Source organism: Octopus bimaculoides, chromosome 10 (assembly GCF_046866305.1).
Source record: "Octopus bimaculoides isolate indiv1 chromosome 10, ASM4686630v1, whole genome shotgun sequence".
NCBI lineage: Eukaryota > Metazoa > Mollusca > Cephalopoda > Octopoda > Octopodidae > Octopus > Octopus bimaculoides.
Genome location: NC_142937.1, coordinates 18,129,059 through 18,156,753, shown reverse-complemented (window position 1 = coordinate 18,156,753; position 27,695 = coordinate 18,129,059). Strand labels below are relative to the sequence as shown.

The window sequence follows — 27,695 nt, the reverse complement described above, 5'->3', positions numbered from 1 at the left end:
GAAATTAAGGCAAATAGACCAGATGTAGTTGTCAAAGATCATGAAGAAAAAAAATGCTTTCTAATTGATGTATCAATATCAGCAGATGACAACGTTTCTCTAAAAGAAATGGAAAAACTTTCAAAATACAAAGACCTGGAAATAGAGATAACTCGAATGTGGAATCTAAAAACAGAAACAATTCCTATCATAGTAGGTGCCTTAGGTATAATAAAAAAATATTCAGACAAATACATAACAAAAACACCAGGACTTACAAATATATATAACATACAGAAAATTGCACTACTGGGTACTGCACACATTCTACGCAAAACACTTTCAATACAGTAAACATAAGAGCACCACAGCAAACCACAACGCATACCCAAGGCGCACAGAGCTGTGCTCGGTAGTGAAGTGAAAGCACATTATAAAAATAAAACTACTGAACAATAATAATAATAATAATAATAATAATAATAATAATAATAATAAACAACCACGATATGACTTCAAGTGTACATTCAAAATAACACCGACTGGATGATACAGCTGGCAAGGCAGCGTGAACAGATTAAGAAAACTGTACTCAATCTCAAATGAGGCATATAAAAACAGACAAGAGCTTAACCTGCCTGTTTATGTTGATGATAAGGAGGACACACCACCCACTAAGGCAACAAAAGAATGTAAAACAAAAGTCAAACAGGAAAGTTTGAAAGAAATAGGAAGACTGTAGAAAGAAAAACCATTGCATGTGCAATGCCCTAAACAGGCTAGGAAAGCTGATGTAGATATAAGAAGAACCCATCAGTGGTTGCAGAGTATTGGTTTGAAAGCCGAAACAGAAGGATTCATCCTAATAGCACAAGACCAGAGTCCCCTCACATGGAACTATCAAGCTAATGTCACACACAATGAGGTAGACACAAAGTGTAGACTTTGTAATGACAAACTTGTGAGTATTGACCACAATGTTGAAGCCCAACAGCACTCTGTCATCCTTCTCTTCTGTTCTCCCGACTGTCAACTGTATCATTGCAAGTCTGTTGCTCCTCTATATACTTGTGTTTCTCCACTCATTGCATTCCTTTTTGCCTCCTCTTACCCCTTTTCCCTCTCATGAACTCCCTGGTCACACACTTTGCCCAATCCACTACCACTCCATTTACATTCACTGCCTTGTATCTTGAGAGTATGAGAGTATGATCTGGCCCATAGCCATCACCATCCTCTCTCTCTTTTCCCCTCTCTCTCCCTCTCTTTCTCTCTCTCTGTCTCTCTCTAACTGGAGTAACCATTGCACCTCTTCTGCCCCACTATCTTACTTTAACTTCTCATTACTTGACACAAAGCCACCACATTTATTGCCATTTCTCCCTCTCAGTTGAGGGACTTTGTCTTGACTTGCAATTTACTTGGTGTCCTCACCAGTGCTGGTGTCACATAAAAAGCACCCAGTACACTCTGTAAAGTGACTGGCATTAGGACGGGCATCCAACCATAGAAACCATGCCAAATCAACCAACAGAGTTTAGTACAGTGCTCTGGCTTGCCAGCTACTATCAAACCATCCAACCCATGCCAGCACAGAAGACAGACATTGGAAGAGGAGGAGAAGGATGATGATAATGAAGAACAATAATTCAATAAAAAAAGATTTCTCTAATTTTTATATTTTTTAATTAATCTATTTCAATGATGATGATGATTACAATGATGATGATAATTAATAATAAGAAGAAACAAAATTAAAGCTCACATGCTCACAATGAATGACATCACAAGGTTTAAATCCCCCCCATTAAAGCAATTAGTGTTTAGAAGTTCTTCCCCTCTTGTCTTAATCTAATTAATGTTTGGCCTCATTTATCTCATCCTTTGTGTTTGTTTGTGTGTAAGCATGTCTACATGCATTCGTGTGTGTGTGTGTATGCGTATATATGCATGTAGATGTGCTGTTTGTCTTTGTTTTGCTAAAGTTTTTTTTATTTCTTTTTGTTCTGTCCTCTCTTTACTTTCACACACTTTGCCTTATCTACTACCCCAAATCTCTCTCTCCCTCTCCCCCCCTCTCTCTCTCTACCTGTCTGTCTGCCTTTGCTTTTGTGATTCAGCTGTACTTTCCCATCAATATGATTAGATAAACAGCACTAATAAGTAACAGAGAATCCATCCTACTTGTTAATTTTTCCAGATCTCCAGCAATATCATGATGTTACTTCAAGTATTAGGCAGCTTATTGCTATCTTTACTGGCATTATACGTTGTAGGTAAGTAACTTACACCTTTTATATGCACACACACATACATCACTCATTTGTTTTATATCTATTCTTTCATACTTTCATGGGTTAGACAAATATATTATTGAGACATTCTTTTTACAGCTGGATGCCTTTGCTGTCACTAACTTTTATCTTTTTTCATGCAAATCCCTTATTTTATACATCTGTGATGTTGCAAAGCAAACAGATAAATTGTTAACAGAAAAAGCTGAATAACAACTCATTGCAACTTTTGTAGAATGCTAATGCAAACCAACATACAAATGCACACATGCATGCACACACACACACACACACACACACACATATGTATATATATATATATATATATATATATATATATATATATATATATATATATATATATATATATATATATATATATACATATGTATGTATACACATATATATGTAGAAATAATTCAGATTTAGTTGAATTAGGTACTTGAGTTGAAGCACCAAGTGAGTCCGGTATTATCTGCACAGCTCGAAGTATGGTGAATAAAATCAAAATAAGCACCAGGATATCAAGAAGTGATGCAGTACAACTGTCCCAAGTGACTCCATTTAAGTGAACAGCGCAATCATTACATCAATTTAAATGCAGCCCTGCATTTAAATTGATGTATGCATGTATTGCTCCTTCCTGGGCCATATAGACTCATAAGGCCAGATTTCCAGTTTTTGTGGCATATATCTTCCCTCCTGGACAAGATGATAGTCTGTCACAGCAATACTCATTTTTACCAACTGAGTGGACTGGAGCAACATGAAATGAAGTATCTTGCTCAAGAACACAATGCATTGCTTGATCCAGGATTCAAAACCACAACTTTCCAATCATGAGTCCAATACCTTAACCATTAAGCCATGCACCTCTTTGGTCAGTCTAAGGATATAGGAGAAGACACTTGCCCAAGGTGCCACATAGTGGGACTGAACCCAGAACCATGTAGTTGAGATGCAAACTTCTTACCACACAGCTGTGCCTGCACCTATATATATATATACATACATAGTTTTAGGGAAAAGAGCCAAGGTTCATGAACTCATCGATGAAAATCCACTGTCACATATAATTGAGTTTTTACCTGTAATTTTGGATTTTATCCCTAATATTATATATATATATATATATATATATATAAGAGAAGAAGATACAAAATAATAATTCACATGCTTACAATGAATGACATCACAGTTTACATCCCCGCCATTAAAGCAATTAGTGTTTAGAAGTCCTTATCTTCTTGTCTTAAGATCTTATATTGGCATAGCTCACCACAATCCCATAAAACTGCTGTTACAAGTTGGAATCACTAGGCTGTACCCAACATATTATAGGAGCTTTTATGTATGTACTCAAAAATGTTTCCCGTAAACGAACTTAAAGTACATACATACATATACATATATATATATATATCATCATCATCATCATCATCATCGTTTAACGTCCGCTTTCCATGCTAGCATGGGTTGGACGATTTGACTGAGGACTGGTGAAACCGGGTGGCAACACCAGGCTCCAGTCTAATTTGGCAGAGTTTCTACAGCTGGATGCCCTTCCTAACGCCAACCACTCAGAGAGTGTAGTGGGTGCTTTTACGTGTCACCCGCACGAAAACAGCCACGCTCGAAATGGTGTCTTTTATGTGCCACCCGCACAAGCCAGTCCAGGGGCACTGGCAACGATCTCGCTCGAAAATCCTACGGGAGCCAGTCAGGCGGTACTGGCAACGGCCACGCTCAAAATGGTGCATCTCATGTGCCACCCGCACAAGAACCAGTCCAGGGGCACTGGCAACGATCTTACTTGGCTTGCCGGGTCTTCTCACGCACAGCACATTTCCATATATAATATTAATGGTTTCTTATTAGGAAACCAATAGATTTTATATATATATATGTATATATATATATATAAAATCACATAAATGCAAAACAAGGTGGAGGAAAATGGTACAAGCCATCATCAGATGATGGCTTAATTGTCTAAAACTTGAAAGTCATTAACAACATTCTGGAATGTGTATATACTTTATTAAAGCTGAAAAGATTTTCACAAACTGTTACCATTCATCAGATGTTTGTGATCATTCTAAAAAGCCTTTTAGTATGATCACAGCTGTTTGACAAATAGTCACATAACCTCTGAAAAACAGTTTGTGAAGATTTTTTTCAGCTTTAATAAAAGTACACACACACACATATTCATATATAAATATTTCTTATTCGTAAACAAAAATGTTGTTGACAGTGACTTCAAAGTTTCAGCCACTTAAACCATCTTCTGATGATGGCTTAACAGGCTTAAACTTTGACGATACAGTTAACAACCTTCTTGTTTAAGAATAAAAAATTCATAGTCTACAAAAGTATACAGTTATCCATTAGATTTATGTAAAATTGTTTATGTCATAAGTGAACATAAAATCAAGCATTAACATTATATATATATATATATATATATATATATATATATATATATCATCATCATCATCGTTTAACGTCCGCTTTCCATGCTAGCATGGGTTGGACGATTTGACTGAGGGCTGCTGAAACCGGATGGCAACACCAGGCTCCAGTCTGATTTGGCAGAGTTTCTACACCTGGATGCCCTTCCTAACGCCAACCACTCAGAGAGTGTAGTGGGTGCTTTTACGTGTCACCCGCACGAAAACGGCCACGCTCGAAATGGTGTCTTTTATGTGCCGCCCGCACAAGCCAGTCCAGGGGCACTGGCAACGATCTCCCTCGAAAATCCTACAGGAGCCAGTCAGGCGGTACTGGCAACGGCCACGCTCAAAATGGTGCATCTCATGTCTCATGTGCCACCCGCACAAGAACCAGTCCAGGGGCACTGGCAACGATCTTACTTGGCTTGCCGGGTCTTCTCACGCACAGCACATTTCCAAAGGTCTCGGTCAGTAGTCATCGCCTCGGTGAGGCCCAATGTACGAAGGTCTTGCCTCACCACCTCAGCCCAGGTCTTCCTGGGCCTACCTCTTCCACGGGTTCCCTCAACTGTTAGGGTGTGGCACTTTTTCAAGCAGCTATCCTCCTCCATTCTCACCACATGTCCATACCAGCGCAATCGTCTCTCTTGCACGCCACAACTGATGCTTCTAATGTTCAGCTTTTCTCTCAAGATACTTACACTCTGACGGGTATTCACATTGACATTACACATCCAACGGAGCATACTGGCTTCATTCCTTGCGAGCTTACGTATGTCCTCAGCAGTTACAGCCCATGTTTCACTGCCATGTAGCATGGTTGTTCGTATGCATGCGTCATACAGTCTGCCTTTTACTCTGAGTGAGAGTCCCTTTGTCGCCAGCAGGGGTAAGAGCTCTCTAAACTTTGCCCAGGCTATTCTTATACTAGCAGCTACACTTTCAGATATATTATTTTATATCTGCTTTCCCTGTTAGTACAGTTGGACAGGTTGTCACATCCAAGTTAGTTCTTATTTAGAATCATATTTGCCCTCATAGATGAGTTGGAGGATCATATTTTACTTGTATAGTCTATGTATGACAAGGTTTTCTAATGCCTGCTCCATGGAACCCTAACTGCATGGTAAATTTGTCACTGAACTCATTGCTAACTCACATCTCGTTAATGGATACTTCTCTGTAAGTATTCATCTGTACAATGTATGTCTATTCACTGAGTTTTACATCCTTGACACAACCACAACAAAATGATATGCAATGAAAAGGAACTATTCTTTCACAGAAAAGAATATGTAATCATTCTAACTTTCATAAACATTTGATATACCTGAGTAGTTAACTGCTATGCTTTGTTTATGTTAGGATTTTAACTAAAGTATTTTGGATCAAACTTCAATAATGACAGCGCTATTCAAGATGTTTTATAATATCTAACCAGCACTCTATTAGACATTGTTTTATTTCTATCCCATAATAGCCTCATTTTGTAGGAAAATACTCTTACTGTTCAATCTTGAAACCATCTACTTTTTTGGCAAAGTAAATATTTTCCCCTTTCATTGGGACCTTGGTAACAATGAAATGTATTATTTTTTAATAATGCCAGCTTGATATGCCAGCTAAATGCTTTTAGTAGTGTTGAGAAGCTTTGCGGTTATGAAATAACATTCTTAACTACACAACTATAAAAAAAAAATTGAAATCTATCAAATATCAAAAATATCAAGTTGAAAAATATCAAATATGGCTGGGAGTTAACAGTTTACTCAAAGTAGCCATCCTCAGCTTCCATGGTGACCTCAAGAGAGCTCTGGAATCTGGTGCATGTGTTTCTCACTACGTCCCTGGAAAGATCATCAAACACCTCCTTGATCTTGGCTACCAGCCAAGGCTTGGTGTTGTAAGCAGAGCAGTTATGTCTTTCTCAATGACACTCCATACATAGTAATCCATGGGATTACAGTTGGAGGAGAATTAGGATGCCAGAAGTTGGGGTTGGTAAAGTCACAGAAATTCTACAGCCACTTCTGATTCTTTTCAGTAGTATGGCAAGGAGCCGAATCTTGTTGCACACATATGGCCTTCCAGCAGCAACCCTCTGCAGCCAGGGCTTCACATACAGTAGCTGTTTGAATTGAGCCTAAGACCCTGTTCAAATATGTTGGGTGGCATGATGTCACTCTCACTAGAGACACACTCAAAGACTGTCACAGTTTGGAGGAATTTGATGTGTGTGTGTGTGTGTGTGTGTGTGTGTGTGTGTGTGTGTGTGTGTGTGTGTATGAACGTTCTCCATATACATGTTTGTTCATGCAAATTGACAAGCAGACAGATAAACAGACAGACAGACAGATAGGTAGGTAGCCAGCCACATACATACAAAAATATGACATGCATGCATGCATGCATACATACATATGTACATACATACGTACATACATACATACATACATACGTACATACATACATACATACATACATACATATGCGTCTAACTCTCCAAGAGGTGAAAGAACATGTCAATTGAGCCATACAAGTGTGGAAGATATCATCAGTATCATCAGTATCTGTCCAAAATTGTCTGCAAGATACTACCTTCCCATGAGACTTGACATTGGTGCTAAGACAGTCTACAATACTATACACAGGGAAGATTGTCCTGATGGCCATAGCAAAGGCACACCAGAACTAGAAAATATCTACATCTTTATGAACAAAGAAAACTGGTCGAACATTCCAATAAAAACTGCAACCTGATGTTGTAAGTACAGCAGACCAAATATGATTGTATAAGACAGGGAACAAAAGTTGTTCACTGTTGTAGAGATCAGCTGTCTAATGGATGTGAATATCACTTCAAAATTTTGGGGAAAGAAAAACATCTGTGTAGAAATGATGAGAAACCTACAGCTCTTATATCCAGGATACAGACTAGTGGTTCTTAAGTAGGGTCCATGTGACCCTTGGGGCTCCGTATAAGATTTCGTTATCAAGATTTATGTGCAATTGGTTATACTTCTATAATATACAAAATAGTTTGATAATTTTTTATTACAGTTTCTAATAATATTACAGTTCCTAATAATCTTAAGAATATAATAGAATTTTTTAAACATTGCTTGGCTATAGGGAGTCTAGTAGAGTAAAATAAGAATCAAAGGGGCCCAAAGAAAAAAAAAATGTGGTTGAGAACCACTGATATAGACTTTTATTTGTTCTCATTGTCATTGGTGCACCGGGCTACATACCAAGTATTCATATAAACTGTCTGTCTGTCTGTATATATATATATATATATATATATATATATATATATATATATATATACTTATATTTTTTTATGAAATATATAGATTGCTTAGAAGTACTCAAGTTGAACCTGAGATGTCAGACAGGTACAAAAAAGATCAAAGGAAAAAATCTGAATTTTTTCCCTTTTATTTTTTTTATACCTATATATATATATATACACATAATTAAGGGATCAGCAAACATTTGCTTCACCACATACCGAAGTTCAGAAATAGCAGCTAAAAAAGCTGAGACTCCAATAGATAGCATTACTGCTATTTCTGAACTTCGGTATGTGGTGAAGCAAATGTTTGCTGATCCCTTAATTATGTTTATAAATGTATAAGAACTTTTAAATAAGTTCTCCACCGATAATGGTGTTTACATACCGAAGGGCTTGGTAAAAATTATTAATTGTTGATTTATTAATAAATTAATAAATTGATAAACCTTTACCCTTTTAATTGTAATATATATATATATATATATATATATATATATATATATAAGATAATAAGAGTGAAAAAACTACAGAAGGCTTGTGTTACATGGTTAAAGTATATATTTAAATTATGTCAGAAAAATGTTAAAAAAATGTTAGAAAAATGTTAGAAAAATGTTATAAAATCTTTTTGGTCAAAATACAATGTTTATATACCAAAAAGATTTTATAACATTTTTCTAACATTTTTCTAACATTTTTCTGACATAATTTAAATATATACTTTAACCATGTAACACAAGCCTTCTGTAGTTTTTTCACTCTTATTATCTTTTATACATCCAACCACGTGCTTTCACATACCAACTTTCTCACCTATATATATATATATATATATATATATATATATATATACACACACACACACACACATACATACATACATACATACATATATATATATATATATATATATATATATATATACAGATAGACATACTGACAGAACTAACAAACAACTAGACAGAGATAGACAGACAGACAGACAAACAAACAGACAGAGACGCAGAGGAAGCGGTATATTCTCTCTCACATAAGTACCATACATACAGAGTCTCCCTTTCACACACACATACACAGGTAGATTAATAGAGAAATATACTCACACACACACACACACACACACACACACACACACATGAATGTGTATGTTAGCGTATGTATGAAACATAGATTAGTGAAAAGAAAAGAGTGGGTTTCCATAAATCGTTATTCAACAATCTATAAGTGCCAACTGGCACTTCATAACATATCAATTCACTGAATTTTATTTCCTTACTACTCAAACTCACTCAAAATGCAGATAACATCACACACACACACACCCACTCACTCACTCACACACACACATACACACACAAATTGTTTTGTAGATTGCTGTGTGGTTATATAAATCATTTAAGACCTCATTTTGTTATCATAAATGTACAGCATGATAATGCTTACACGGCTTTATTTCCTGTAAAGCTGTTAATAATAATAATGAAATCATTGTATACAATGCTCAGGTGCACTACAACTTGTCAAAAGTGCACATAAAGCATATGTAGTATTGCATATATGTCTGGAAAGTGAACAGTGTATGAGTCAGATACATGCTTGCGTGTGTATGGAGGGGAGAAAATCAGGTGTAGTGTTGGTGAATCTCAGGAAGCATGGAAGTTTTGAAGGATGCAGTGCTCCGACAACTAACAACTGATGCTGGCAGTTTGTTCCATACTTCAGCAACTCTTAGCGTGAAAAAGTGTTTCTGAAAGTCATGGGAGCTGTGCTGTTTTCTGACTTTGTAAACATGTCCACGGGTGTTAGACAGGTGGAATTTGAAAAGGTGCTCAGAGTTATTGTTAGTAAGATGGTTAATAATTTTATAGACACCTGCCAAGCCAGCTGCCAGATGTCAGAGTTTCAATGTATCCATACCTAGGGAAGTAAGGCATTCAGAATATGGCAAATGCCTGATGGAGGGTATTCTCTTGGTTGCACCTCACCGAATGGTTTCCAGACAATTAATATCCTTGGCAAGATAGGGGTTCCAGACCGGAGACGCAAATTCCAGGTGAGGCCACACCATAGCTATATAAAGCCTCAGATAGATAGCCGGAGAGCGGCTCACAAAGGACTTGGTAAGTGATGCCAAAACATTCTCAGCCTTCTTGGCAATTTTAGCAACATGTTTTGTCCAATGCAAATTGCTGTCAACAATAATGCCCAGGTCGTTTTGCTTCATCCCAAGTCAACCCTAATTAAATTAACCTGCTATGATCGAAGACATTCCCACTGCAACCAGCTGGTGTTTTTTTATTTTTATAGGCATAATATACCTTAGACTATAATATTTAATGTATCCTTGCTGATTTTAGAATGATAGGGTACAATTTGAAGTAGATTTGGCTGCAATTTCTTGCAGGTTGCCTGATCACACAAAAGCTGTAATGTTGGCTCGTTTCATAGTTAATAAAATATGTATGTGTAATATGTGTGCACCTGCTTATGACAATATATTTAAATGTCACCTCAATTGCATTTATGAGTCTTATATGAACCATCAGGTACAGATATGGCTGTGTGGATGGATACAGAGTTCATTTCAAGCTTTCACTTTTTATCTCACTACTGCACCACTGCAAGGCACCTTGAACAAATGATAACTTGACTGACCATCATCATCATCATCATCATCATCATCATCATCACCACCACCACCACCACCACCACCATCACCATCATCATCATCATCATCATTTAATGTCTACTTTCTACACTGACATGGGTCGATCAGATTGACAAGAGCTGGCTAACCATAGGACTGCACCAGGCTCCATTGTCTGTTTTGGCATGGTCTTTGTATGGCTGGATGCCTTTCTTAACCCCAACCACTTTATAGAGTAGACTGGATGCTTTCTACCTGGCTCCAGGACTGGTGAAGTCACCAAGTAACTTGCAAGACAAAGATCCTTTGAGATGTTAGTGGGGTATTGAAGGAGAGAAAGGGATAGCTTTGTGCCGGGTTATGAGAAGTTCAATGTCCTGTAAATGGAAATGCTGGATGGAAACTCTATCCTTATGTTTTGATATATATATATATATATATATATATATATATATATATATATATATATATATATATATATATATATACATAATTAAGGGATCAGCAAACATTTGCTTACCCTTTTAATTATATATGTATATATATGTATGTATGTATATATATATGCTTCCCAACCACATGGTTCCGGGTTCCGTCCCACTGTGTGGCACTTTGGGCAAGTGTCTTCTATTATAGCCTCAGACCAATCAAAACCTTGTGAGTGGATTTGGTAGACGGAAACTGAAAGAAGCCCTTCATGTTTGTGTGTGTGTGTGTGTCTGTGTTTGTCCCCCCACCATCTCTTGACGACAAATGTTGGTTTGATTACATCCCCATAACGTAGCAGTTCGCCAACTTTTTTTATATTCTGATATAAAAAAAAAGAGAGAGAAAGAAGAAAGAGAAAAAAGGAAAAAACAATTCACCACCTTGGATTGAAAAGTTAGGGTTGATGGGAAACCTTTCTAATGGCTATTGAGACACATCAGCATGCTTGCAGCATTGCCGTGAGTGATGGCAAGGCTGATGCACTGGAACAGCCAAGTGCCCTCACGAGCCTCATCAGTTACCTCTGCAAGGTGAGTTACCAGTGAAGACAGGAATCTTGCAGTAAGTGGTCCAACCCCACCAAACATCTTGAACGCCACAAGATGGAAAATATAATTGGCTGACAGATCATGGTATTTCAGGATTTTGTTTCTCTCAGCTGTAGAAGCTGTGGATCTTGTTCTGACCGCAGCATCCAGGATGTGAGAAGAAGCAAAGGAGCCGCTAACTGTGACATCCCAGACAAGGCATCTACCTTGCAACCAGGGAAAGAGGGTGAGGCCATCAGGTCTCTTGCCATCACATCTGGACAATCCAGATGGTTCCAAGATGGAGGAGTTGTTTGCCCAGGCCAAGCTCCTCTTGAGTATCAGGTTCAACTCCATATGATGTGCGGAATGACCAACATTCAGGTGGCAAGAAAGGCCATAGAGGCCTGTGGAGTCAGGGAGCCTGCCATTCTTTCTCTCTTTTTGTTTTTTTTCTTTTTAATTTTTTCAATTGGGTTCTCTTTTTTGTCCAGTTTTCTAGTTTGATTTTGTAAAACGGTAAACACTGTGAAGGCAATATACATCTCAATTACCTGGTCGTTTATCTCGGATAGAAATGAAGAATTCTGATACATATGTATGTGTGTGCGTGTATGTATATGTGTGTGTGTGTGTATATATATATATATATATATATGTATATATATATATATATATATATATATATATACATATATATATATATATATATATATATATATATATATATATATATATATATATATATATATATATATATATATATATATGCGAGTAAAAATAAATACAAAAAAAGGGGGGGTGTATGATTGTGTATAGAGGAATATATTATTTTGTTTAAAAGAGTTCCAACACTGTCTGTTTTTTATGTTTTATTTATATTCCTGCAAAACCAATGTGGGATATAGAATATGGAATATACAATATATAATATATACAATATATGATATAAAATAAAAATGGATGGTACTATGAAATAAAGTATTGAGTGTCTTATTGAATAGATGAAATATTGAGTGTTCAATATAAAGGATTAAATATATAAATATATAGATATACAAGAATAAGGGCAGGGAATCGTCAATTAATAATAGAATTATTATAGAATCGTCAATTAATAATAGATAACTAAAGACTTGTTTTGTTTATGCTTTTCCCTCCGGTTTTTTGTTCTATGTGTGCCATAAATATTGCCATCCGTTTAGAGAAAAATTTGTAGTTTAGAATCAGTAGTTCTTTGACTGCTATTTCTAAATTTTCAGTATGTTGGAGAAGCAACTCAATGCTAATCCCTGTATATTTATGATAAATATATAGATAGATAGATAGATAGATAGATACATATATACATACATACATACATGTGTGTGTATATATATATATATATATATATATATATAATATTACAAGATTCAGTTGAATAAGGTACTTAAAGTTGAGGCACCTGTTTAGGCTGGAATAAAATACATACACAACAATTATAGATGAATACCAACCTTGGTACAGAAGTACTGGCAGAATGATATTCGAGTATATGATCTGCTCTTGAGTTCTTCAGACATGTACATTTTAATTAAATGTACAGTCCATAATATACTTCAGAATATGTGAGGGGCATGTTCTGAGATAGGTGAATTACAAATAAATAAGTAACAATTGGGGGACAGGTGTCAATTCATTACAGCCATTGACATCTAAAATAATTTAAAATTCAGGGCACATATATATTTAGTGACTCTACAATTGACTCTTACCGTAGAATGAGCTTAACCAAAAACAATGTACATTCAAGTGAGTGAAGGTGCATGGCTTAGTGGTTAGGGCATTCGGCTCACAATCGTAAGGTCGTGATTTCGATTCCCGGCAACGTGTTGTGTCCTTGAGCAAACACTTTATTTCCCGTTGCTCCAGACCACTCAGCTGGCAGAAAAATGAGTAGTACTTGCATTTCAAAGGGCCAGCCTTGTCACGCTATGTTTCACGCTGAGTCTCCCTGAGAACTACGTTAAGGCGTTAAGGGTACACGTGTCTGTAGATTGCTCAGTCACTTGCACATTAATTTCATGAGCAGGCTGTTCCGTTGATCGTATCAGCTGGGACCCTCGTCGTCGTAAGCGACGGAATGCTCCTACATTCAAGTGGTACAATGGGAGGGGAGCAACACCATGACACAAAGGGAGGGGTACATTTCAGAATTTATAGCCTTAATAGGTGTTAGTTGGCTTCCCCCTTGCTGCCGAGTCATCGATTATTATATATATATATATATTAGGCACAGGTGTGATTGTGCAGTAAGAAGTTTGCTTCCCAACCACATGGTTCCAGGTTCAGTCCCTTTGTGTGGTACTGTGTGCCTGTGCTATTTTGCTATTTGTGAACATATTTATAATACAATAAGTTTTCACATTTATATCACGCAATCATTAAATATTTAAATGCTTCTATATATTTCAGATGCCAACCAGAGCTTTCGCCGAGTCTGCTATTACACCAACTGGAGTCAGTACAGAGAAGTACCAGCCAAGTTTCTGCCTGAAAATATTGATCCTCAATTATGTACCCACATCATTTATGCATTCGCTACCCTGGAGGGCAACTACCTTAAACCTTTTGAGTGGAATGATGATTCAACACCATGGATGGTTGGCATGTAGGTAGAATACGATACAAGTGAATTTGAGTACCGGTTCTTTGTTTCTTTTTATATTTCACTTCTATACACTTCAGTACTTTAGTGATAAACTAATTCTACATTAATCTGTTTGATCCATTGGTATTGAGCTGGCAGAATCTTTAGCATGCCAGACAAAAATGCTTAGTGACATTTTGTCCATTTTTATGTTCTGAGTTCAAATTCTGCTGCAGTTGACTTTACTTTTCCTTCTTTCAGGGCCAACCAAATAAGTACCATTGAGCACTGAGGCTGAGGCCCCTCACCCAAAATTTAGATTTTGTGCCAAAGTAGAAACGATTACATATTAAGAAACATTCTTGGTCATCCCTCACCCCTTATCCACCATTCACAACATACACCATTCAGCCCTATTCAATCTTTACACTTGTTGCATACCACTGATCCTCTCACTCATTCCTTACCTCTCACTTCTCCATACACTCTTGCAATCTCTACCCCACCACACATGCATGTTTCTAACTCCTCTCTCCCCACTCTCTTCTACCCACCTTGTAGAAGGGCCATCCAGACACCTCATCACCACCATTCTTATCTCTTACTAACTGCACTATGATCACTCCCAATGTCTCTTCTAAAATGTCAATAGTTATGTAGTTCCTCCACAGTAAGAAACTGGTTCTGCTCTGACCCCTTCTCTCATACTTTTATCCCTCCTCTGACATAGAGTTACACCCTCAAGACTCATAGTCTTGCAAGCTATACAATGATGTAACTAGTGCTGGTATCACAAAAAAGCACCCAGTAGTTTATACTGTAAAGTGCTTGGGATTAGGAAGAGTATCCAGCCATAGAAACCATGCCAAGACATACACTGGAGCAGGATGCAGTCCTTGGGCACATCAGATTCCGTCAGACTGTTCAATCCATACCAGCATGGAAGAAGAATAGTAAATGATGATGACAATGACGATGATGATGCTTCATCTCGACTTGAAAGCTCATCATCATCATCATTTTCTTAACATTCACTTTTCCATGCTTGCATGGGTTATTTAGAATTTGTTGGGGCAGATTTCCAATGGCTGGAAACCCTTTCCTTTCACCAATCCTCACCTGTTTCTAAGCAAGGTAATATTTCCCCTTGGCCAAAGTACTCTGCTTCTATAATGAAGACATTCCAAGCATAACAAACCATTTTTTCTTCTTTTTACTCAAACACGGTTTTTCTAGAACTAAACTCATGCAATGTATTTTGACTCATTTCCTCAAGATGGTAGAGTGTAATCTGAAAGAGATTAGGCTGTCATTTCTAGCAATTTGAGCAAGCACGTGGTTGATCCATCACTGACACCAATTTAATTTGATATTGTATAATGAGTGTATAATTAAGAAAATTGTGTCAAACACCCGTCTGCGTTTCTGTTTGTTTTGTGTTTGTATTATCCAACTGTCATTGTCAGTAGGTGGTGTGTTGTTTTAAGAGGGCTTAGTTCACCTTTTGAGGAGACTCTACAAATTTCTCTCACTCATACTATCTCTTTCCCCACCTCTCAGTTTCTATCTGTCTGTCTATATCTTACTTTCCTTTTCACTCTTGGCATCTCTTTATGTCTGCATGCATATGCATGTATGTATGTATGTATGTATGTATGTATGTAATTATGTATGTATATAGGTTCCTTTCCTTCTTTGGACACAAAACCCTGCTTGTGAAGACCTGTTGAAGCAAGTGAAATTGAAATCGAAAATTGAACCAAATTCGTTGACTGGCACCCATGCCAACCTTCCTTCATTGGACACTAAACTCAGCTTGCGAAGACCTGTTGGGGCATGTGAGATTGAAACTGAACCAAATTTGATGACTGGGATTTGTGCCAGTGGAGCACTAACAGCACCATCCAGAGCAGCGGTCTCACTTCCATGCCAGTGGCACGTAAAAAGCACCGTTTGAGCGTGATCGTTTCCAGCTTCACCTTACTGGCACTCATGCTGGTGGCATGTGAACAATACATTGGACTGACTCCTGTGCAGGTGGCACGTAAAAGTCACCATTTGAGCATGGCCATTGTCAGTACCGCCGGACTGGCCCTCATGTCGGTGGCATGTAGAAAGCACCCACTACATTCTCAGAGTGGTTGGCATTAGGAAGGGCATCCAGCTGTAGAAACTCTGCCAGATCAGATTGGAGTCTGGTGTAGCCATCTGGTTCGCCAGTCCCCTGTCAAATCGTCCAACCCATGCTAGCATGGAAAGCGGATGTTAAATGATGATAATGATAGGTGTGGTAATACAAACATGAAAAATAGAACTCAAAACATTAGTATGTATTCATTATAAATATTTTTATACTTTCATTAGTAGCAATTACAGAGTGACTCATAGGTATGCCGGAAACTCAACTTTTGTGTCACTCTATAGATCTTGCTGAAATAAAGACACACACACATACGCACGCTGGCATTGGCCACAACTGCAATTTCCATTTTGATTTCGATATGATTGAGGTGCAGGTGTGGCTGTGTGGTAAGAAGCTTGCTTCCCAACCACATAGTTCTGGGTTCAGTCCTACTGCGTAGCACTTTGGGCAAGTGTCTTCTACTATAACCTTGGGCCGACCAAAGCCTTGTGAGTAGATTTGGTAGACAGAAACTGAAAGAAGCCTGTTGTATATATATATATATATATATATATATATATATATATATATATGTATTTATGTGTGTCTGTGTTTGTCTGTCCCCCCCCCCTGCTATCGCTTGACAACCAATGTTGGTGTGTTTATGTCCCTGTAACTTAGCAGTTCAGCAAAAAAGATCGATAGAATCAATACCAGGTTTACAAGGTGGTGCTCCAGCATGGCCACAGTCAAATGACTGAAACAACTAAAAGAGTAAAAGTATATATATATACACACATACATACACACACACAACACATACACACACACACACACACATATATATACACATACATATATATGTACATGCATTAACATATCCACACATAAAATTGTTTTCCACACTCTCTCTCTGTCCTAATTTCCTTACTTAATTATACAAGTTTAGAATATTTATTTAGTGACTCAAGTTAATCTGCTGTTATTAATTACAACGCAAGGGAACAGGCAGCAAGTATTCATGTATAGTTAAGTACCAGACTAGATGCTTTATATTATTAGTTTATGTGTATCTTACATTTTGGAATCTATACCTCATCTCAGCTGGTTTTTCAAAAATATTCTGTTAATTTACTATGATAAAATCTTTTATATTGCTAAAAATCGTATTGTTCCTATTCAAAAGTAGTTCTATTAATTAAAAAATTGTGTGTGAGCATGCACATGTGCATGCATGATGTATGTGTGTATGTGTATGTGTGTGTGTATATGTATGTATGTATGTATAGGGAGACAGACAGATAGATAGATAGATAGATAGATAGACAGATAGACAGACAGACAGACAGACAGACAAAAATATAGATATATTGATAGATGTATCACATCTGCCTATGTATAAAACACATTCTTGCATAAGATGCACCCCTACTTTACACGTATGTTTTGTGGAAAAAACAAATTTGATATGTTTCAACATACACATGGTATAGAATTCATAATATGGTTACATTAGATGCATGACTAAATTTTTGTTACATTTACGAATAAAAAAAGAGCATCTTATATGCTGGCATATTCGGTCGTTTTAGACCAAGGATAACACAAGTTTTATGTGTGTATTTGTGTATCTGAGTTCTGAGTTCAACTTTGCCTTCCATCCTTTCAGGGTCAATAAAATAAGTACTAATTGAGTACTTATTTAATCGACTTACCTCCTCCTCCGAACTTGCTGGCCTTGTGCCAAAATTTGAAATCAATATAGTATCAATAATTTATCATCTAAACAAAACTTTCAGCACAGATTTGAATGAAAATGATCACTTGCATAAAGTATAACATAACTGAGGATTAGCTATTGGGTTTTAAATGCCATCAATATGTTTTTTTAATAGGCATGTTTAGATAATCCTGTGATAAATTTCTTTCCAGATTTCTTAAATGTATGGCTATGTTCATAAAAACTTGTTTTAAAGCAGTTCTTTGTCAGGATGATAGAAGTGCTGTGGAGCAACGTTACTACTGATTTGGATGTTAATGCATTAGATTACAGATTTCAATAGACAGTTAAATTAAGTAGACAACTTGTTCAGATAATACATTGCTAGATAAATTTCTAAATTCAAATTATTAGTGAAGGTGACAAGTTTTGCATGAAACATTTACCTTAAATGAATCTAGATTAAAAAGAATGATATCTATGATATATCGAAAATCAGAAAGAAATTACATTTAAGAAGTCATTAGCATTATAGATATAGACATTTAGACTATATACTGGATTATACCATAGAATAATTCATGTTTTTCTTTTTCCATGCTTAGGAACATTGGTATAGGTTTTATAAGATATTTCAATACAGTAATGTATCATATTTTATTAGGTTATCTCATTTTACTATAAAGAGAAGCACAACTGGATGTGGTTTCATTTGAAGAAAGCATAAGTGCTGGTGCCACATAAAAAGCACCCACGATGGTGCCACATAAAAAGCACTCGCGCCAGTGTCACATAATGTGCACCCATGTCAGTGCCATGTAAAATGCACCTATGCATGTACCACACAAAAATCACCCACCCTGGTGCCATGTAAAAAGCACCTGTGCCAGTGCCACATAAAAAGCAATGGTGCTGGTGTGACATAAAAAGCACCCAGTACATCCTGTAAAGTGGTTGGCAATAGGAAGGGCATCTAGCCATAGAAACCAAACCAAAACAGACAATTGGAGCCTGGTGAAGCTCTCTGGTTTGTCAGCTCCTGTCAAACCACCTAAACTCTAGTGCCTCATATCATTCTGTTATTTTCCTTACCTGACTTTTCTGTAGCTTCTTCATATCTTTCCTTATTTTATGTTCTATGTCACACACACACACACACACACACACACACACACACACACACACACACATACACATATATTATATATATATTTTTAAGGTATGCAAAAGTGGTTGCTATGAAGCAGAAGAACCCCAAGCTGGTTGTACTTTTGTCTGTTGGAGGCTGGAATATGGGTTCTGCACTGTTCACTCAAATGGCATCAACCCCAGAAAACAGAAAACAGTTCTACACCAATGCCACAGACTTCCTCCGAACCAGAGGTTTTGATGGTCTAGATATGGACTGGGAATATCCAGCTAGCAGGGGCAGTCCACCTGAAGACAAGGAAAAGTTTACCAGTCTGATGCAGGTATAGAATACATTTTTTGCTTCATTGGAAAGGATGATACCATTAACATCACCACCTTCTCCATCATCATCATTATCATCACCATTATTATTTTACACTCGCTCTTTATGCCAATATGGGTGGCACATATTCATCATAGCCCAAATCAATTCTATTCAAAGTTACTGCTCTCCCAAATGAGTCAGAGTACCATGTCTCACTTACCCTCACACTATTTCCAATACTCTGCACGTACCTTGAGTGTATGCCCAGACATATTGTCACTGTCATCCTTTGTTGTTCCTTCACCTGTCTTTGTCTTTCTATAAATTTGATAAATTTCAATTATATATGTAAAATTAGTGTGTGTGTGTGCTTTATGACTAAAACTGCAGTTTACATACACAGATGTATGTAAATATATAAGTTAATTTTGCTTGTGCCTTTTCCTTTTCAATATCATAAATTCTTCCCCTCTCCCTCCCTCCCTCTCTCTCTCTCTTATTAAATGATATAAAATGTATCAATTATTCTAAGAAAATGTTAACATAAACTTCAAAGATTCAGTTTACTGGTCTTCATCAGACTTTGAAGTCTGATGATGACCAATAATCTTTTCTATGTAAAAATTAATAATACTGTATATATCTGTGTGTGTGTGTGTGTGTGTGTGTGTGTGTGTGTGTGTGTGTGTGTGTGTGTGTGTGTGTGTGTGTGTGTGTGCAAGTGTGCACATATGTGTGTATATACTAATTTCCAAATTTCTGCATATTCCAGGAAACTAGTGGATATTTCACAACGGAAGCAAAGGCCTCCAACAAGACACGCTTATTTTTGACTGCTTCAGTCCCAGCTGGCAAGAAGTCTATTGATCCAGGTTTTAATATCCAAGCTCTTTCCAGGTAAATTATACACACACACACACACACATACACATATGTTTGTTTTTATGTTCAGTTATAATAAGAACAATTTTACATTAATCTGATGGATTTCTCTATGCTGTTGCAGTGTACAAATTTATTATTCTTAAACAAGGATATTGTTGATAGCAACTTGGAAGTTTCATCCAGTTAAGCCATTATTGTATGTTTACATATATATATATATATATATATATATATATATATATATATATATATACATATATATATTTAAGCATACTGAAGCCTGGTGCTGTCTTCTGCCTAACCAGCTCCTATCAAACCATCCAACCCATTTCAGCGTGGAAAGTGAATTTTAAATGATGATATATATATATATATAAAACAGAGTTATTAGCAAGGGATTATCAAGCTCTCTGTTAGTACACCAGGCTAACAATATTGTTTATATGAGTAAAGAACTCCACAATTTCTTGTGGTAAGCTCCGAGGTTATAGTTCACCATTCTATATTGTAAATTTGTGGTTGTGCTCCAGTTATTTTTACACAGAATGATATACAAGACAAGGTATAAATAATGGCCATTATATAGTTTTCCTTATTATAGTAAATTTGATTTACAGCTGTTTCCAGTTATTGTTATAGGTTCATTATTGTTAGGCTTACTCAATTGGTCTGTTGATCAGTCAAAAGAAACTGAACCTAGCAAGTTAATGCTACTTTCATCAGATTCATTTCTGGATCCTGTCCAACCAACCAACCAATCCATGCCCCTATGAAACATGCACGTTAAAAGAATAAGGTGAAGAAGATGACAGCAATTATGATGCTGGTGGTGGTGGTGGTGGTGATGGTGACAACTACAATTTAAACAAACTGGAAGAAATGGGATATTTCTGATGACACAGTCAATGCATTTAAGTGTTAGTGGCTAATTGTGCATGAAGTGGTAAGTTCTGTGACAGACAGTGGACTGTACCTCTTGCACAATATTTCTATACTGTGTGTGTGTGTGTGTGTGAGTGTATGGTTATATATTCTAAAGTATTTCCACTGAAGTTTCTCTTTTTAATTTACAGTGTTGTAGATTTCTTCAATCTGATGTCATATGACTACCATGGTGGTTCATTTGATAAAGTGCTTGGTCATAACTGTCCCCTGTACTCTCTGAGCGATGAAGAAGGATTAGCAAAAACATTTAATATGGTATAAAGGCTTTTTTTCTCACTTCTCATCTTTTAGTCATGTTATATGTTTATACATACATACATACACAAACTGGATGTGTCCATTTACCTCCAACAATAGAGAGTAGTTGCCATATTTCATTCCATATTAGTTACCTCTGATAAGATCTTGGTTTCAATTTCTGGATTGAGCAATGCATAATATTCTTGAGCAAAACACTTCATTTCACATTGCTCCAATCCACTCAGCTGGCAAAAATGAATCTCAGTAGAAGCTGGGAAGTTAACCTTGTGATGAACTAGCATCCTGTTCAGCAGGGAGTGTTGTGTCTCAACAGGGCTGGATTAAGACCCATTGAAGCCCTAAGCACTTAAAAGATTTTGGTGGCCCCATAAAAGATTATCTAATTCAAAATATAAACAATAACAAACTGTAAAATAAATTTTTATTTTTCAAAACAAAACAAAACAGTAAGAGGGAAAATAATGTTTATTTTTGTATACTTCCACTTTATTTATATTAGAAAAGTTTCTTCCTACTTTTTTGAATTGCAAAAGTCTTTGATCAGATCCTCAAAGTTAATCTTAAGTAACACATCTACATATATACTTAGTAGAGATAAAGGCATCTTGAATATTATGTTAGCAAGTTTAAAGTGATTTCTTTTGTGCTTTAAACCATTTACCATTTCTGTGGTGCCCCTCCTTCCCTTGATGCCTAAGCATGTGCTTATTTTGCTTAATGGCTAATCCAGCACTGTGTCTCAATCATTTATACACCATGTAAATCAGGCTAATTTCCAACTTTGTGAGTCCTTCAACTCATGACAGACCAAGATTCAAATAAATCTATTAACTCCATTATCCCTAAAAACTATCTTATTCTCTATATCTCATTCTTTTTATTTATCCGTAACTCTTTCTCAATACCAATTCCTAACAGTTTCCTAAATATCAGATGAGAAATATTCAAGACTAATTTGTTAAATAATTGATTTTTCAAAACATGAGTAAATTTTCTGTAATCATTAAAGTGATATTAATCAATGTGATATACAATTTTGTTCTTTAACATACAGAACTGGAGTGCTAACTACTGGGTACTAAATGGTTTGCCCAAAGAAAAGTTGAACATTGGTATTCCAGTATATGGACGAGGATTTAAATTGACTAATAAAACTTGCATTGCTCCAGGATGTCCTTCATCTGGACCCAATGCAGCTGGTAGATACACCAGATTAGAAGGGTTTTTGTCATACTATGAGGTAAGATTATGTTATTTTTATTATTTTTGCTGACAAAATCATTAATACATCAGGCAAAATGCAAAGCAAAATTTCTTTTGACTCATAACATTCTGAGTTCAAATCCCACTGTGGTTAACTTTGCCTTTCAACCTTTTGGGGCCAATAAAATAAAGTACCAGTCAGGTACTGGGATTGATGTAATCAGCTAAACCCCACCCCCTAAAAATGCTGGCCTTGTGCCAAATTTGAAATATTTGTTATTACTTTTCTTCTATACAAATTAAGTGATTTTATTTTCATTTTCACAATTCAAATATTGAAAAATACTTTAGTCCCTTATGAACATATAATGTTGTGCGTGTGTGTGTGCATGGGCATGTGTATACCTGTATGTGCATGCGTGTGTGTGTGTATGCATGTGTGTACACATGTGTATACATGTATGTGTGTGTGTGTGTATATTACTCAAAGAAATTCCAACTTAGTCTGATCTTCACATTTTATTTACAATCTTATAATGATATAATATAATATAATGAAATGATAGAATATTAAATGTCCATTCTGGTTGAACTAGTACTTTCATGTATTAAACTCTACAATGTTCATGTCCGTGTAGTAGTGGTGACAGTTATTTTTTACAATTTACAACTGTGGCAAGATGGCTAAACTATGTACCTTAAATACATTTGTTTAGGCTCCAGAATGTTAATTTTTGCAAACTGCATTCTGACCAATTAGTGTGTGATTTTACTAAATTACTTAAGTTGATTGGCATTTGGTTTCGGTGTCATGGTTTGTTAAATATGTCCAGAGACCTGTATTTTGACCCTGGCCAAAGCAGTAATTGTTAGGTTATTTTTAGAAATGTTGTAAACAACATTTCCCAAGGATTTTTACATTTCCATTATCATCATCATCGTTACCATCTCCTTTATTGTTGTTGTTGGTGATGGTGGTGGTAGGAGCAGCTGTGGTAATAGAACTTTAAACCCCAAAATAAGAATTTTTACTGACTTAGATAGTATTTTCCTGCTATCATCATAACGAGCACCTTTAGTATTGTTGTTGTTAGTGATAGTAGTCATAGCAGTAAAAATAGTACCTCTAAGTAATACTAATACTTAGACGTACAAAGTTGGAATTTCTTTGAGTAATATATTCTTCTATGCACAATCATACACACCTGTACGTATGTGTGTGTGTGTGTGTGTAACACTCAATATTTCATCTATTCAATAAGACATATTCCATATATTCAATAAGACATATTCGATATATTCAATAAGACATTCAATACTTTATTTCATAGTACCATCCATTTTTATTTTATATTATATATTGTATATTATATTATATATTGTATATTATATTATATATTGTATATTCCATATTCTATATCCTACATTGGTTTTGCAGGAATATAAATAAAACATAAAAAAACAGACAGTGCTGGAACTCTTTTAAACAAAATAATATATTCCTCTATACACAATCATACAAAACCCCCCTTTTTTTGTATTTATTTTTACTCACATATATATATATATATATATATATATATATATATATATATATATACATATATATTATATATAATATATATATATACATATATATTATATAAATATATATATATATAATACATAATATATATACCCAGGCCTTTTCCCCATTTTTTCAGGAGTGGGTAGCCACAACAAGACACACACCAGGTACTCCATTCATTTCCTAGCTCAAAGAGGTGAGCCCTGTTCTATGCTTGGGTCAAGGCATAGAATGCACCCCACCCACCATTTTACAATCAGGCAACACTTTTAGTCTACTCACAAATCATGTGAGTTATGCATGATAAAATATCATGTACATTTATCCTAAGTTCGGACAGCTTAGCTCCAAACCCTTGCCACAGCTGAAGGAAGCAATGGACTTGATTGCCAGGTGAGGACAAGAAGTGTCAAAGATGATGATATAAAAGTCAGGTAGATGAAGATGGAAATATTTAAGATTAATTACTTCCCTTGTCGAGTACCTCATTACACTTGTTAACAGAAATACATAAAAGAGATAAAATATCTTTTGAGTGCAGTCTATATTTTTATAATCAACAATATAAACAAATTTAAGCACTGATAAAATATTTATGGGTACAAGTATGATTATGTGCAACAATGTGGTTCCAGATTTATACCACAACCAAAGCTTCATGATGGTATTTTGCTACCCAGAAATTGACAGTGTGCATGTGTATGCACATGCATGTATGTATCAGTCAACTGGGAGCAGGGCCTCCAAGAGAAATTGTCCAAAGTAGAAGGTTGCTCTTGGGCCTGGTATGGGGCTGTGAGTACTCTCAAAATTCAAGTGGGCTGGCTTTTTTTTTTTTCTTTTGAAGGGTGCCCATCATATACTTCTTTGGCTTTCCATGCTTGTTTTCAAGATACAAGGTGAATCTTTATATTATATGCCCTGGCTGGAAAAATCATGGGTATCTGCCAACCTGTGTAGCCCTACATCTTATAGATGACAGAAAGTATTCAATGGTGACGCTATTACTCAGATGATTATCAGGCCCTCGCTACCACATCACAATATAATTCTACAGCATCACCAGCAAGAAAACTTCTATGAGGCCATGTGATCTGCTAGAAATAACAACTAAATTCCCTTCCTTGAATCACATTCTTTTATCTCAAGAAACATGCCTGTAGGAATGTCTTTATCCATAGGTTTCCTCAGTCAGAAATTACCAGGAACCTAAAAAGCACCCTCCACCATTTTACAATCAGGCAACACTTTTAGTCTACTCACAAATCATTTTGCCAACCTCTTTGGAATCTGTTTAATCATGTGTATGTGTGTGTGTCTTTGTCGTAAATGAGTGTTACCGTTATACATGCAGTGTCTTTAGTTTCCAGTCTTCTGTGAAAACATGTCTAGTCATGGGGCAATATAACATTGCCTAGAACCAGTTGAGGATTAGCAACAGGAAGAGCATCTGGCCATAGAAAAATTAACCTCAACAAATTCCATCCGACCTATTCAATCATGATAAACTGAACATGAAAACAAGAAAGACAATGATGATGATGATGATGATGATGATGATGATGATGATGATGATGATAGAGGTGGTGGTGGTGGTGGTGGTGACAATAATGAAATTAATATTAATGTATGAGTGTGCCAAGAATTTTGAAATGCTAAATAACTATTAGAATTAAAGGAAAAATTTTATTTATTATATTTATTTATTTATTTATTATATTACACTCTCTGAGTGGTTGGCGTTAGGAAGGGCATCCAGCTGTAGAAACTCTGCCAAATCAGACTGGAGCCTGGTGTTGCCATCCGGTTTCACCAGTCCTCAGTCAAATCGTCCAACCCATGCTAGCATGGAAAGCGGACGTTAAACGATGATGATGATGATGATGATGATTGTAACATACAGTGATTTTACTGAAATTCTTTCAGATTTGCCAAATGATTAAGAGTGGAGCCAAAACATATTGGATTGAGGAACAAAAGGTGCCATATTTAGTCATGGACGACCAATGGATTGGTTATGATGATGCCCAGAGTTTAACAATCAAAGTGAGTCTTCCATTGGATTTTTTAGAAATATTTTTATTTCTTTTCTTCTTTTCTTCTTTCACTTGTTTCAAACATTGGACTCTGGCCATGCAGGGGCACTGCATTGAAGAATTTAATCAAGCAAATTGATCCCAATATTTTTCTCTCAGGTCTGTACTTATTCTATCAGTTTCTTTGACTGAACTATTAAGTTACAAGAACATAAACAAACCAACGCAGGTTTTCAAGTGACAGGAGAACAAACCCGAAGACACACACATACGTAAATGCATATCTTTTATCTTTTACTTATTTCAGTCATTAGACTGAGGCCATTAGACTGAGTCATTAGACTGAGAATTTTTAGTCAATTGCATTGCTCAGTAATTTGAGGAGGGTTGTTTTTTGTTTGTTTGCTTTCTTTTTGTTCAACAAAATTGTGTTTTTATTTTTAGGCTCAGTGGTTGAAAGAAAATGCATTTGGTGGCTTTGCAGTATGGGACATGGCACTCGATGACTTTGATAACCAGTGTGGAAATGGTACTTACTACTTAATAAATACCTTAACACATGCTCTGCAATAAAAGGCAGCAAAGCTGACAATAGCAGAAATATTTGGAAAAACTTTTACTCCAAGTTCAGTATTAAGAATATAAAATGAAACAAAATATATAAAATGAAACAAAATATATAAAACTGTATTTAAATTTGATATAATTTGAAATAAATACGAGGAAAATAAACATTTACAGGTAGGCTGTAAAAACATTACATGTGTGATTTGTTAGTTATTGTTGTTAATTCCATTGGAATTCATTGCATCTGTTTCAATAAATTTTGAAAATAATGAAGAATTTATTGAAATATCTTTGTCATTATTAAGTTAATATTTAGAACATGAGTTAATATGAAGTTTTGATGGAAATTTTTAATTTAGATCATTTTAACCCTTGCTTTTGTTTCATTTAATATTGATGTCAAATTTTGACACAAGGCCAGTAATCTTGTGGGTGGGAGAAAGCCAATCACATCAACCACAGTGTTCAACCAGTATTTATTTGATTGACTCTGAAAGGATGAAAAGCATAGTAAACTCCGGCAGAATTTGAACTCAGAACATACAGATGAACAAAATGTTGCTAAGCATTTTGCCTAGCATGCTAACAATTCTGCCTGCTTGCTTCCTTATTTA

The 27,695-nt window shown here is 35.9% G+C and overlaps 1 protein-coding gene across 2 annotated transcripts in view; it reads left to right on the top strand.

Moving 5' to 3' along the window:
* LOC106883980 (acidic mammalian chitinase) overlaps positions 1-27,274 on the top strand; it is a 76,849-nt gene extending 49,575 nt beyond the window's left edge. For both annotated transcript variants that reach the window (XM_089358445.1, XM_089358444.1), the window contains 8 exons: positions 2,180-2,255; positions 14,145-14,340; positions 19,381-19,633; positions 20,390-20,514; positions 21,576-21,702; positions 22,763-22,948; positions 26,405-26,524; positions 26,959-27,274. In XM_089358445.1, the coding sequence (XP_089214571.1) occupies positions 2,195-2,255; positions 14,145-14,340; positions 19,381-19,633; positions 20,390-20,514; positions 21,576-21,702; positions 22,763-22,948; positions 26,405-26,524; positions 26,959-27,087 (1,197 nt within the window). In that variant the 5' untranslated portion in view covers positions 2,180-2,194 and the 3' untranslated portion in view covers positions 27,088-27,274. The remainder of the gene's footprint in view (positions 1-2,179; positions 2,256-14,144; positions 14,341-19,380; positions 19,634-20,389; positions 20,515-21,575; positions 21,703-22,762; positions 22,949-26,404; positions 26,525-26,958) is intronic.
* Positions 27,275-27,695: the final 421 nt, after the last annotated feature.